We start from the raw sequence: 15,187 nt of genomic DNA, 5'->3' as shown, positions 1-15,187 counted from the left end.
ACTCAAAAGCAAAAATATGTCCATTGAGGATCTGCTGATTCCACCTCGGTGTAGCTTCAGGCATGCAGCTGCCTATGGAGTACAATTTTAATTATTTGCCCAAGACTTAGGCCATTTTACTTTCATCGAGGTCTATGTAATTACTGAGGTGTCTGTTGGTAGGTCGGAGAACTTCAAACTGTTAATTTCTTTTGACATTAAAAGAATTAATGGCATATGTAACTGATGCCGGTTTTTAACCTACTGTGAAAGTATTGTGTTGTGTGTTTTATGTTTATAGTTTTTTATTGTTTATTAGTTTTTATCGTTGTCATTTTTATGAGTGTTGTGTTCATTTTTATTGCCCAGGGCGCTGAAAAATCCACACTGTCAAAGCCTCCTGCCTACCTCACACTGTTGCACACAGAAGCATATACTATACTCTCCAAACACTTCTTATACAAGTTCCAACATACACATTCAGTTATGTAAACACAGAGTCATACAGCCACTCGTGTACATATTGTCAGACTCAAATATACATGTATACACGGTCATACAGATATGTATACTTAATCTCTCACACCATCAAGACAGTGTTTTCAAAACACAATAAAGAATAAAAAAAATTTAAGTAATAATGAGAACATAACCAAGAATTCCCTAGATATAAAATAATTATTAAATTAATATACAGAAACATAATTTAGTACACACAAAAAAATACTATTTACAAGATTTTATAAGCGAAAAGAAACTATATTTTGTGTCTCTAACTGAAACAATACTGAATGAACAACTGTCTAATGAGGAACTACCTAACATGAATAAGGGGCAGAATTGAGACAGAAAGTAGTGATACAGCAATATTATCACAGAGAACCCTGACCACTACAATATCATGTAACCTATGTTTATGAGTTTAAAAATTTTAGAAATACATATATTTGGAGTGAATGATGGTGAAAGTTTTTCTTTTTTGGGCCACTCTGCCTTGGTGGGAAACGGCCAGTGTGATAATAAAAAAATAAAAAAATGAAAACTCGTTGTAAATATGTACAACTGATCGTTTAAGAATATCACATGAGAAAAGAATTGGATAAGATATAAAATGAAATAATATGCTAAAAACGCTCTTTAATGAAAATTAGCAACGTTAAAAAAAAATTAGATTAACCATGAAGGAATAAAGAATAATCGAGGAAACTAAAATGTAGAACAAATAAGTAGAAAACAAAATATTCATATTTGAAGAAGGATTTCCTTATATTTCAACGAATGAACTGTTACACAAATAACCCGCACATAAAAGAGAAAAGCTTACGACGACGTTTCGGTCCGACTTGGACCATTGACAAAGTCACACTAACCAGAAGTTAGGTTAGGTTAGGTAAGGTTCGTCAGGAAACAGGACAAATGTTTCCTGACGCGGGTCTTAGATGATGACCCGCCTTTGGAGCTTTTGGTCATCTGACCGAGGCCTTCCGCTGGCTTACCGGTCCACCCCTTTAAAAATTATGGTCATTTATAACCATTAATCTAGGATAATCTAACCAGAAGTGGAGCAGGACGGCTATATATAGGCAGGAAGAGGTGGTGATAGTAGTAGTAGTAGTAGTAGTAATAGTACAAGAATGGTATATAATACCGAACTGTTACTGGAACACTCTATGATCAGCGATTGTTCTTGTTGTGGGTAATAAATATTCTATAATAACCAAGGAAAGTAAAATACAAACTAGATAAACTAGAATATAGAATTCCATCTTACGTGTATAAGAATACTTCAGAGACCTGAACACAACAAAATACTGTAAGGGACAGATATAAACAAAATATACGAAGATTTCTGCAACATATATGTAAACTTAAATAAATATATCTTACAAGCAATGAATCCTATACTAAATAACCCAGATAACTCAGCAGTAGTGTGTGATGGCCGTGAAATATACATCTTTTTATCGGAGTCTGCAAAAATGACTGGATGTTAGGTAAGACACATATGCAACAGTTAGGTGTCTTTATTTCGAAATAAAGATACCTAACTGTTGCATATGTGTCTTACCTAACAACCTGTCGGTATTTTATACCATTTTAATGTTCAAAAATGACTGGAATATGTTACAATGGTCATCAAAGATTCTGCTTATGAATCGGGTGTTGTAGGGTGCTAGTTTAATATGCTGTTCTTGACTCTAGTACAACATGTGTATGTCGGTATATGTTATTATAATTTAGCATAGCAGTCAAGAACATTATATATACATTATAACTTTTCTAACATACCATAATCACATGAAGTATAATTTATTATCATATAACATGACAAAGCCGGCAGTAGAACTCATCAAGATCGTTCTAACATACCCATGAAGTGCAGAGTGGAAACTGCAGAGAGGTAGCGTGATTGTCGTGCGATTAGCTGACGATGGATCCAACTCCACCTCTCCTTGAACTTAATGACCCACATGTGTTTATTGATTTATATAATAATAATATAATTCAAAATTATCATTTGTAATATACGAAACGCTAAAGCAGTGTGGATCATTAAGTTCAAGGAGTGGTGCATGCTCGAATCTCCGTCCGTTGATCGCACGATAGTCACGTTACTTCTCTGCGCTGTCCACTCTGCCCTTCACGGTTATGTTGGAATGGTCTTTGCTGTTACTACTCCTGACTCCGTCATATTACGTGGTAGTAAATTATACTTCATATGATTATGGTACGTTAGGATAGTCATAAGGTATGGCCTTTATGACCGTGATTTTAGGTAGTCATGATATATACTGCTCATGATCCAAGTATTTTATTGTCGTAGAGAACATGATTTTTCAAGCTTCATGTGATGGTTGAGTCACGTAGTTATTTTTTATGGGGAGAGGGCAGTAACTGCGCGTGTGTAATTAGTAGACTTGTGACTGTATGCGTAGAAGTGATTATGTGCGTGTTTCAGTGCGTGAGTTATACATGAGGGAGTGTGCGTTTATGCGTGCGTGCCTACCCGTGCTTTCTCGTAAACAGCACATTTCACGCAACGGTTAGATCTTAGTCTTTCTAGGTCCCACCTTAGGTTCCAGACCTGGCAAGGCCGTCATCAGTCAGTTGTTTTCGTTGACTGTGCATTAAACATGAGGACACTGGGGTTATTCTCTTTTCTCATTGAGATGGTTAACTTCGCTCCGGTATGCCAAGGGTTGCTTAGGCACAAATATACAGCACCAGTAAGCTACCGGATTCTTAATCACTCGGTGGGTTATGTGACGAAGACCCGTTAGGAGGTATTTTCCCCCATGTCCTAACTAATAAAACACCACTACCACCACTTGCCCCGTCTTAAAAATTTCTCAGTCTTTCTATCCCAGCTAAATACGTTCAACTCCACAAAGACGCTGCATAATGTTTCTTAGCTCATGCAGCAGTAATGTCATAATGTAGTTTATGGACTGCATCATCGTAATGTCATTTATAGAATGTATCATCTGGTGCTTGTCTGGCCAATCAAGCTGTTGCTGCTGACTGCCCGCTGGCTCACATGTCCATCACAGCCTAGTTGATCTGGCATCTGGTGATGATACATGTCCAGTTTCCTTTTGAGTCTTTCTGATATGTTAGCAACTGAGGAAAAATCTTGTTTCCTACTTTTTCTTAACAGTGCAGTAGATATAACGCTGTAGTTTTGACAAACGTTTTGACTGGTTTCACGATACCATCGGCGCTGGCAGCTTTGGGAGAAACGTTTAAAGCCAGCCTAGTTTCCAGTAATCGATGGCTGCGCTGAGACACGCTGGCTGGTCACGTGGTTTTTGGTGGGGGAGACACGCATCAGGAACCAGGACACGGAATATAAGCGGTCCCTCCACTGGGGGAGGAGCCGGCCTTGATGCTGATGAAACGTTCTTGATCCAAGGAATTGGAAGCATCTACTTCCCCAGATCAAACCTGAGTGCTACTATTCCCCAGGCACTGTATGAACCTGCGAGTTATCGCTTCCCCAAGACTGCAATGATAATGATATTATTATTATTATTATTATTATTATTATTATTATTATTATTATTATTATTATTATTATTATTATTATTGAATATGAGTTGCGCATCCGCGTGTGATTGCTTATTTATATCTACAGGAGCAGATTTATGATCTTAGTGTCCCGTCTCTCATTCTTAGAGGAGTTTCCAACATGTAAACAGGGGAGATGTGAGAGTAAGGGAATGAAGAATGGGTGGGAGGAAGAGAAAAAGGAGGGTAAGGAAGAAAGGAAGGGTTGAAAGCCAAAACGAAAGGAGGAGAAAGGGGAAGGAAGGAGGGAAGAAAGGAGGGGGAGGAAGGGGGTGTTGTCATGGCGATGCTGTGATACACGATGGCTTGAAAGAACTGAATAACGGGAGTTACTTCTCGTCTGCCTTTCACTTTACAGCAGCCAGAAAATATAAGATAAATAAGTAAAATGGAAATGGAGTGAGAGTCAGGGTACTTTTTCGATTGCGAGCGTTGCTTCCCCTCCTCCTCCTTCTGACAAGAAACACTGACCACCACGATCATCAAGGTTGCAACATCGACCTCGGCTACGTCCCCAAACCAGCAAGGGCTTCCGCTACCTCCCTTGAACACATAGCACACATAAGTAGAACCTCTTGTCTCATACACCATTCACTAAAGACAGTTTGCTAGCCGTCATCTTGCTCTCGGCTCACCTGTGCACACCTGAAGGGGTTGCCTGACGCGAGGAGCTCCACGAACTGACTGTCGACCTGACGCTCTCTTTACCCTTCCCTGCCTGGGTTGCCGGCAGCCGCTGCTCCAGTGGTTTATTTTCATGCAGACAAACGGCGTCAGTCTTTTGTTCTTCAGTAAAGCATGATAAATTATAGTTATGATCAAAATGGGCTAAAACTAAAACTGATTGTAAAGATACTGTAAATGACAAGTCGATTTACTGTGGTTCGATCTGGTTTAGTAAACTTTTGCTAAGTTTCATGCATCAGTTGAGTTGTTATAAATGTTGGGAAAATAAATGGTGCCTGTGGGATCCTCAAAGTATAGAGTGTCAGTTTCAAAAAGTATTTTTTTGCTTTTGACTTTGATAGATAATTTTTTTTCGTTAATTAGATTAGGCAATACTGAATATATTTTTGATTAGCATTTCTTACATGTAATTTGGGTAAGCAATTCTTTCTCTCACGATAACTTATAAAACAGCCCACTGGAGATACTCTACGTTTTATTTCTAGACGCGTGTAGCGTTATAATGTAAAAAAAAAAAATAACGATATTCATTGGTGGCTAACACGCTGAAGTAGAAGCAGCACCTATACATTAATGAGAATATTGATTGAGTCTCTCACACCGGCATGATATTTACGTGGTTGCCATGGTGAGAATCACACACGCCTCCGTTTTCTATTCTTGACCTCTTCATCAAGCAATATCTCTCTGCGTGAATCCCTTTTCCTGCTAAAGAATTATGAAGCTACCACAACAATTAGTTATACGGAGTCTACATCGTTAACGGAATAAGCAGATGTGAGACGGACATGAATTATAAAGAGCAACCATAAATTAAAGTGTTTCAGGTCAAAACGAGTTTTCTGTGCTGGTTCATGAGAGAAAACGGGTCATGCACTGAGGAAAGCCCGCCGCGTTCCTTGAAGTATTGGTCAGTGTGTCGCCAGCTTCCTGTGGTCAGGGCGCGAGGGATGGGCTGCATCCAACACTATCCTCCATCTCCATCGTAGACGAGAAGCACTTCAGTGACTTTCAAAGTTTGTTAAACTAACGGAGTGGGATTTGTTCTCCTCGGAAAATTTAGCGTTGGAGTTAAACAACGAGCGATTCTTCGTCGGCAGGAAGTGCTGAAGTTTCAGAACTTTTTGTATTAATGTACAGAAGTTTGATGGAAAAATGAAGTGGATTTTAGGAAAGCGTCATTATCGTCTTATACGCAGGGAACCTTTCAAATCTAAAAGAAGTCAGGATCTGAGTGTAACGTAAATCGCAAGGCGGAAAGCAAGAGGTATGAGAAAGGTGCGAGAGAGTTGCATTCTTCACACGCCGTCGAAGGACAGAAACGATGCGTCGGTTTAACGCCATCCAACAAGCAGCAAGCTGCCTGTCCTGGCGTCATTAAAGAAAGATAAATAGGAGAAAAATCCAGTGCCTTTTTTTCCTGACTACCATTCCTAGCCCTGCCAAACGATATCAGGGTGTTGACCCGCCGTCTGTGTTGACCCGTCGTCTGTGTGTTGATCCGTCGCCTGTGTGTTGATCCGTCGCCTGGGTGTTGTGGAAACTAGCAGTGTTTTTGCTTTTTCATCGGAGAAACACAAGTACCTGATCCGTAGTGTGTGATACTGTTTATGTGTTGTGAACTGGGACCTAAAACCTCATGTTTTAATCTATCAGTGACTATCAGCTCTCTGGTAAACTGCTCCTCCTAGCGCCTGTTCTTATCCAAGTCTGCCCCTACCCACGTCTGCCCTCATCCACGTCTGCCCCTACCCACGTCTGCCCCCACCAACCACTGACCAGACAACCATGGGGTGTGGTGAAAGCAAAGACCTCAAACCCATCACAGTGACGGACGCCCAGAAGAAGCTGGAGTCTTCTCTTGAAGGTCTTGCAGTAGTAAGAATCACTTCAGCCTCTAATTCCATCTCCTCCTCTGGGAATGGGTCCTCCGTGCCTCACACCCCCGAGGACAAGATACTACCACGCCAGGACTCCAAGGTCAGCCTCGAGGACCTTCCGACCACCCTCGAGAGTATTCCTGACAACGACCTTGGGGTGAGTTTTGCCATGGGTAACAAAGAAGTCTAACTTTATTAAAAGTAATGATAACCAAATCAGTAAAACCTGTGTTTACTATAACTGGAAACCAGATGATATTTCAGTCCCGGAGCACGATTACTGACTAACCCAGCTCACACACTGAGATCCTGGGGTTGATTCCCGGTACGGGTGGAAGCATTAGGACGTGTTTCCTTAAGGCACCTACTGTCCATATTCACCTGTCAGTACAATAGGTACCTGAGTGTTAGTCGGCTGGTGTGGGTCGCATCCTGAAAACAAAATTTATCTAATTTGCCCGAAATACTCTGCATAACAAGGGGCTTTCTATATAGTAGTATGCCATTGATGTGATATAGGCCTCTTTACCTTGTACATGTACTTGCAGAAATAAAGATTTATTATTATTATTATTATTATTATTATTATTATTATTATTATTATTATTATTATTATTATTATTATTATTATTATTATTATTATTATTATTTTTATTTTTATTATCCCGGACCATTTCAAGTCGTGGCCAAACGTCTCGTTTCAATTTTATTTTTTAAACTGTTCCAGCCACGGTATTGAGATTCTAACTCTTCATGTGTACTATATACTCACTCATATAGATAAGTATATAAACCGGGAAATGTATTCGAGAGATGAGACTTGTAAAATAAACCTGTAGCTACCAAATGGGAGTCATGACACGACCCCTGTCACCACAACTAGGTGAGGCGAGTACAAAGACATTCCTGGTCGTACATATGAATGCCTAAAATAGCAGTGCTCACCCCGTACGTACTCACCCCGAGCGGCCTCGGGGTGAAACATCACAGGCAGGAATCACTATATTTCTCTCGTGGAAAGATTTCTACGTGAATAAGTAGTTTCTGGGAGATGAAGAACGTCAGAGATTTAAAATATTTCTCGAATTAGTTCATCTGTTATCACGAACTGTGATCATTGTACTTCATTATTAAAGGTGAATCCTACCTATGTGGATCATTCTCCTGCAGGACTTAACCCTACATGTTATGTGGAGAAAAGACGCTTATATACAGTCCAGGACATTTATGAGAGGAAAGGTTTCGCCACTAGTAGCTTCTTCTTCAGTCTAGGACATTTATTCTTCTAATAAATGTCCTAGACTGTACGTAAGTATCTTACTCCACATCTTGTGGGTATCACCATACCATTTCTTCTGTATTTAATCCTTAGAGAATTACACTTAACACGCTCTCCTTCCTCTCTCTCTCTGTACTTTGTACTTTCTACGTACATCTACTTTCTCTAATTTCTACTCTTTACTTTCTTTTCACTTCTCTCCTTTTTCCCACCCTCTTTTCTTACTTGCTTCGTCTTTCTTTCCCTTGCTTATTTTTTTCCTCTGCTTCCCATTCTACTCTGTTCCACCTATTCCTTTTCTTTTTCTCTTCCTTCTCTCATCGGTCTTCCATCCCGCCTTCCATTCTTCCTTTCCCTTCCTAATTTCCTTCTTTTTTTAATTTGTTTTCGTCTGCCTTCTTTTCTTCCCTCTCTTCTCTTTCTTCACTCTCTTCTCTTCCCTATCTTCTCTTCCTTCACTCTCTTCCTTCTCTTTCTCTCCGTTCTTCCACCCCATTTCCTTCTCTATTCTCTTCTCTTCCTTTCATCTCTTCTCTCCCGTCCTTCCCTCTCTTCTCTTCCTTTCCTCTCTTCTCTTCTTCCCTTCCTTCCCTCTCTTCTCTTCCTTCTTGTGCTCCCTTTCTCCCGGCTGCCACAGCGACAAGAATATACACTATTAACACAAGTAGCTACAATGAATATCTAAACGCACGAAACTTCAGTGATCATTGTACTAGTGATCGTATATATTCATGGTTGTCATTATACCCAGTGACTCAGTGATCATTATACTAGGTTATCATTTTATTATAGATCATTATACCAATAATGTGCATTATATTCAATGATCATTATAGTCGGTAACCATTATATTAAAGGTGATCCTTATAGCCAGAATGATCATTGTACTCAGTGAATAAACTCAGTGGTCATTATATTCATAGTAATAATTATACTCAGTCATCAATACGTTCATGTTAATCATTTTTATGTAATGATCATTACTCATAGCGATTATTTTACTCATGGTGATCAATAAACTCATGTTCATTATATTCAAGGGGATCATTATACTCATGGTGCTCATTATTCTCATGGTTTTTATTATACACATGATGATCATTATACTGTTTTTATGTTCATGGTGATCATTATTATATTTTTCATAGTGATCATTATAGCCATCATACCCATTAGAATCATGATTATAGTCATGGCAGTCATTATACTCGTTATATTTACAAAATGATTACCATTGCAGTCATCATAATCTTTATACTCTTTCATCATTATACTTATTTCGATTATACTCTTGACGATCATTATTCTCATGGTGATCATTATTATTGGGATTATAAATATTGCGATTATTATGCCAAGAGTGATCATTATACCTATAGTATTTGCTGTACATAAGGTTATCATTATACTAATTGTAATCATTCTCAATAATCATTACACTTATAATAAATCATTATACCCATGGTAACTATTATACGGTGCTTATGATTATTATATATTTTTTTATTATTTCCATGCAGATCATCATACTCATAAATTATGCAAATGATTATTATTATACTTACGGTAATTAATTTTTAATTATACCTATGGTTATCAATATTCTTAAAATAATCATCATTACCATGATAATCATTATACCTATCGTAATCATTATGATATTCCTTACACTTTAAAGAATCATTATATTCATATTATTAGGGTAATAATTGTACTTATGGTATTCTTTGCATTTTTAATGATCATTATGTCCATGGTCATTATACTTCTGTTCATCTTACTTTTATTAAACATATCTTTGGTTATTATACTTATGGTGTTAAACTTTTATGATGATGGTGTTATTCTTTTAATAATCATTATAATCATAGCATTTTGCTTATGATGATAAACTATTAATGACTATAATGGCCATGGTCATTATGCTTGAGGTTTTATATTTTAAATAATAATTATAACCATGGTCATTATACTAATGGTGTTATTATACTTTCAGAAATCATTATAACTATCGTCATTATACTTATGGCGTTACATTTTATTATTCATTATATCTATCGTTATTATACCTTTAATAATGATGGTAATTATGATCATTATACTTAAGGTATTTCGTGTTATTTATCATTATGTCTATGGTTATTATACTTTTAATAATAATTATAATTATAGTTATTATACCTTTAATAATCATTGTAACTATGATTGTCCTAGTGGAAAAATCACTGACACCAGCAAGTATTGGCTTAGTCATCGAGAGTGTCAACAGATGGCACTAGGTGCTGTATGCACATTATTATTGACGTCACGCAGCTATGTACGATGTCAGCCAGTGTGTGGGTGAGTGAGGAATCGACGACGTCACGCAGTTATCCCTGGTGTCAGCCAGGGTGTACATGAACGCGTGGTGTCAGCCAGGGTGTACATGAACGCGTGGTGTCAGCCAGGGTGTACATGAACGCGTGGTGTCAGCCAGGGTGTACATGAACGCGTGGTGTCAGCCAGGGTGTACATGAACGCGTGGTGTCAGCCAGGGTGTACATGAACGCGTGGTGTCAGCCAGGGTGTACATGAACACATGAACGGTAACGTCATGCAGTCGGCATTTAGTAAAAAAAAATCACGTTTAAATATCACTCCTAACATTTAAAGTTTTTTAGGTATTTAAATTTATTTCTTGTTCTTACGTTTAAACACTTTAAATTACCGACAAAAATTAATATTTATATTTACATTTCTACGATGTCGCATTCGACATTTCTTATACATTTCTGTAATGTCGTCTTGAGTATTTTTCTTTATCTTTTAACAAGTAAGTGAGTACAAGTAGCGTGTCTGTGTGAAGATCAAGAGACGGAGGAGCGAGCTTCCACCACTCCTTGGGCTGACCCACACAACTGAGGTTGCCTCAGGTTAGTTAAGGTTTGTCAGGAAACAAGCGTTTCCTGACGCGGGTCTTAATCATATAATCCACAGCCGGAGCTTTTGGTCATCTGATCGATGCCTTCCGTAGGCTTACCGGCTTACCCCTTTAAAAATTATGGCTATGATTGTTACTGGTTCACTATTTTCTCCATCTCCCACTCCATTTTTTTATTGTTTATGGGATAAGTAAAGTTTATGCACAGCAAAAAAAATAACTAGGAATGGTATTATACCACTAAACTTGAAGTTTTGGGAGGCTAGTAGGAAGCATCGTAGATATAGATGTTTCCGAAACTGTTTTCCCATCCTCTTAAGGTCTATGACCTCTTCTTCCTAAAATACTGTCAATAACATTAGACCTAAGTGAATTGCCAAAGTGAATACTCTCATCTAGATCACTGACTGACACTCCTTGTAAGGCAGCTGAGACTTGATCAGTGGTATGTTGACTGGCGGACACTGGTTCACATGTGGAGGAGAATAGGAAGAGTCTTGGTGTCGTTTTATGCTTTCCGGGATTGTGTGGTGCCACTTACAGTGCTATAATTCGAGGAACCTTAAAATGAGCTCCCAGAAAATCTCTTTTATTGCAAGGCTGAGTTTATCTGAGCTCATTTCAAAGGAATAAAGGTTGAAAAGGCATAATACAGTGACTGGAACAATACACAAATAACTCACAAACAGGGGAAAGAAATTTATGACCCTTTCAAAACCCTGCCCGTTCTAAAGGTATACTTCCAACCTTCCCATGACTTGGCCCACAACAGTCGACTAACACCAGACCACTTCTAGCCACATCAGCCTCTTTAACGAAAGAAAAACAAAAGAAATCTCGAGAAGTTATGACAATGGAAGTTAGTTTTGCAAGGTGTGTGATTTCCTCATTTTTGTCACTACGCCGCTTGGGTTCTGCCCCTCTAAGTTATACAACAAAGGAACAACCAGCCAGCCAGGCAAGACACCTCGCAGAGTCTCTGATCAATGATATGATGTGTTCTTGCATGCAAAAGAACACCAGCAGCATGTTATAATCCTTTAAAATTTATGTGTCCAATAAGATGAATGATTTTTTTTGTGGGGGGGGAGGCAACTGGACCATTACCTGCTGAAAGTGCCAGATCAACCAGATTGTGACGGCTGTGTAGGCCTGGCTGGTAACAACAGCCAGGTTAACTAGTCAACAAATAAGTATGAACTCCAACTAGATTGCGAAGACTGAAGAACTCTAGAATCTGGTTGCGAGTATGTCACAGGTACTATGGATCACTGTGGATCTAGGTGACTGGAAGTGACAATAGTAGTTGTGGTAATCATTGGGAAACCCTACAATCATGTAAAACTACTTGGGCATCGGTTTTCTGCTCTTGAATCCTGTACACTGATTTACATTTGGCCGCCGAAGAAGCTAGTTTATTGTGCACCCGAAATCCATCCTGTGGACGTTAGCGCAAGAGTATATGGGTACACAAAAGACCTTGGAACCAGGCCCACGAAATGGGTTAGCAGGTGTAACACCTGGACTGATATTTACAGTTGTTTTATCTGTTGTTAGGAAATCAAGAATATTTGCTTAATGTGTCTGGAATCTTACTTTTATTAATAAGATACCTTGACTTATCACGTAGGTTATTATACTATATCCATATTCCTTAGTAAATGGGCACTGAGATACATAGTGTTCAAGAAAGTGACGATAAAGCTGATTATATAATGTGCTTTTAATTTGATCATCATCTATGTGTCTAACAAACTGTGTATGTAAGAGGGAGCTACGATCCATGAGTTTGTGTTCATTTGTGACTGAAAATCGCCTGATGCTGACTCACCATATGATGAGCCTCTCAGTGGCTCATTAAGAGTATCTTAAAGATTGTGTCCCGGTTTATATAGTTGTGTCCTTGACTCAAGGCAACCAAGTTAACTCAAGGTAACCAAGTCCGTGGTAGCGTATTTGGTTACCTTCACCGCTGGCGTGCGACTGTTAAGGGGTCTTCTTAATGACAGTACATTAGGTCCAGTGTTTGTGTGTGTGTGTGTGTGTGTGTGTGTGTGTGTGTGTGTGTGTGTGTGTGTGTGTGTGTGTGTGTGTGTGTGTGTGTGTGTGTGTGCGTGCGTACGTGCGTACGTGCGTACGTGCGTACGTGCGTACGTGGGTGGATATACCACTGAGATAGGCATCAGTAATCGTAAATCATTTACTCCTAGGAATATCTGTAAGTCACCTGTTGTCACTTCCGGAGGTCATTGCCCCCGCGGTCTGGTCCCAGAACAGGCCTCATGATTCCTGATCTGATCGATCAGCCTGTTGGTGCCCTCCTCCCGCAGCTCAATATATGCACCATAGCCCGTCTGATCAGGAACCGATCTGAGGAAATTATAGAGTTTTCTCTTGAAGAGAGACAGGGATTTGTTCCAGATTCCCCTTATACATCAAGGGAGAGTTTGAAGAGTCGTGGTCCCTTTACATTTATTAGAAATACCAGAGAGGCAATGGCTTTGACAGGTTACTGACGCAATGGTGGTGTTAGAAGCAGGCGACCTGGTAGTGTCAGTGTCACCTGGCAGTAGGTAGTGTACCCCAGCTAGAGTCTTTCACTATTCTTAATTTTTTTTTTTAGAATTACACTAAGCTCTAAGTAAGTTATGGTGCTCTTAATCTCTCTCTCTCTCTCTCTCTCTCTCTCTCTCTCTCTCTCACTCATTTCTCCTGCTCGATTCGGAATTTGTGTCACGATCGAGTAGCTCGTGGGTATAAATCGTGTATGAAGTTTTTACCTTCAGTACCAACACCTTACCGCTGGAGCCCCACCTTCATCATGGTCCCTCGTGAACCTGCAACATATATTCCTAATATTTTATACAGGGCTCATTATGCGTCTTATAATAATTTAGAGCTTAAGCAGTTTTGTCACTCGACTGTTACGCCAGCAGAAAGCCTGTATCAAATGATCCAAACCTTGAACGTTAGTCATGATCCTTCGTGACTCCACAGTAACAGTCACACCCTGAAAGATCAGTCATGTTCCTTCATGGCAAGACAGCAGCACTCATACCTTGAAAAGCCAGTAATGTTCCCTCGTGCAACACTTGCACCTTGAAAGACCAGTCATGTTCCTTCATGACATCAGAGCAACATTCACCTTCAACACGCTACAGGAGCACGAGTTATAAATAGGTCTTCATTAATAATTTAGTAGACTTCTACGAAATGCTGTGTAACCAGAATAAATACAACGAAATTCAGCTCAACTTTAAAATCAATACAACGTCAAATTCAGTACAGGGTAGAAAATAAAACGCAACGAAAGAATCAATACGTCAAAAAATTCAGTACAACTTTAAAATGTAATATAACATTTAAAATCCAATACAAATGTTAAAATGCAATATAACGTTAAAAATATTATTTCAGTGTGAAAACTCAGTATGTTAAAAATACAATGCAACACCAAAATCAATGCATTAAAAAAAATACATCGCCAAAAATACGGTGCAGTCGATAGGTCAAAAGTGCGACATGAAACAATTGAGATATACAGTCACGCAAATTTTGTTACGAATAAAACAGTGACACCCAAATTAAAGATATTTTATCTGATGGTTACAGTGAAGATTTTCAAGAAATGTTTTGTTGTCCAAACATAATTCCTGTGTGTAAAAGTAGCGAGCGACATGTAAGAAATCTTGGCCGGGTATGGATGGTTAAGAAGTGGAAGGATCAGGATGAGTCAAGTATGGAAGCAGATTCCATTCACAGGTTTATGAGTACGCTTAAGAGGACTAGTGAGGCTAGAACGAAAGCATTTTTGTGTATGAATACTGAGAGGTGAAGCCAAGAAAGACGAAACTCAATCTCTACAGTCATAAATACACGAACCATATCACGGGTGGGGTTAGAACCCGCGATCAGATAGTCATAAAACTCCAGACCATCGTGGGTCTGGTCGCATGTTCTAACCCCACCCTTGGTATGGTTTGTTTGCAATCGTGTCATTACGATTTCGTGAGTCATAAATACATGAGCACTATGAGGTGTATACTGCCTTGGACAAGCAGCAGTGCCTTCCCGGGCAGACGCTGCCATTCCAAGTACAAAGGACAAAACTGTTGATGACACAAGGATAATCTTACAACCCTTTACCAGGCATATATCAATATTGATGCTTAAAAAGCATGGTTTTTATGGAGCCATGAGCACAAATCATGTCCTCAAAGAGATTTCTCATCTCAATCCAATATAATAAACATTATAAATATAATACAGTAAGGCAGCTACAATAATAAAATCTATTAGTTTAACTTATAATAACGCTTGAATAAATATGTATATATTTAAAATATCCTTCACTGCAACACAAGTTAGTAATTT

The 15,187-nt window shown here is 38.9% G+C and overlaps 2 protein-coding genes across 2 annotated transcripts in view; one reads left to right on the top strand and one right to left on the bottom strand.

Annotated features, from left to right (window-relative positions):
* LOC128691394 (katanin p60 ATPase-containing subunit A-like 2) overlaps window positions 1-4,749 on the bottom strand; it is a 56,559-nt gene extending 51,810 nt beyond the window's left edge. Inside the window, exon 1 of the mRNA XM_053780249.2 lies at window positions 4,683-4,749. The gene's annotated coding sequence lies outside the window, so the exon portion shown is untranslated. The remainder of the gene's footprint in view (window positions 1-4,682) is intronic.
* Window positions 4,750-6,376: 1,627 nt separating this feature from the next.
* The window catches only part of LOC128691392 (uncharacterized), a 71,563-nt gene continuing 62,752 nt past the window's right edge, over window positions 6,377-15,187 (top strand). The window contains exon 1 of the mRNA XM_053780248.2: window positions 6,377-6,771. Within this exon, the coding sequence (XP_053636223.1) occupies window positions 6,523-6,771 (249 nt within the window). The 5' untranslated portion in view covers window positions 6,377-6,522. The remainder of the gene's footprint in view (window positions 6,772-15,187) is intronic.

Source organism: Cherax quadricarinatus, chromosome 36 (genome assembly GCF_038502225.1).
Source record: "Cherax quadricarinatus isolate ZL_2023a chromosome 36, ASM3850222v1, whole genome shotgun sequence".
NCBI lineage: Eukaryota > Metazoa > Arthropoda > Malacostraca > Decapoda > Parastacidae > Cherax > Cherax quadricarinatus.
The sequence above is the reverse complement of the archived record's forward strand: the minus strand, read 5'-3'. Positions and strand labels throughout refer to the sequence as shown.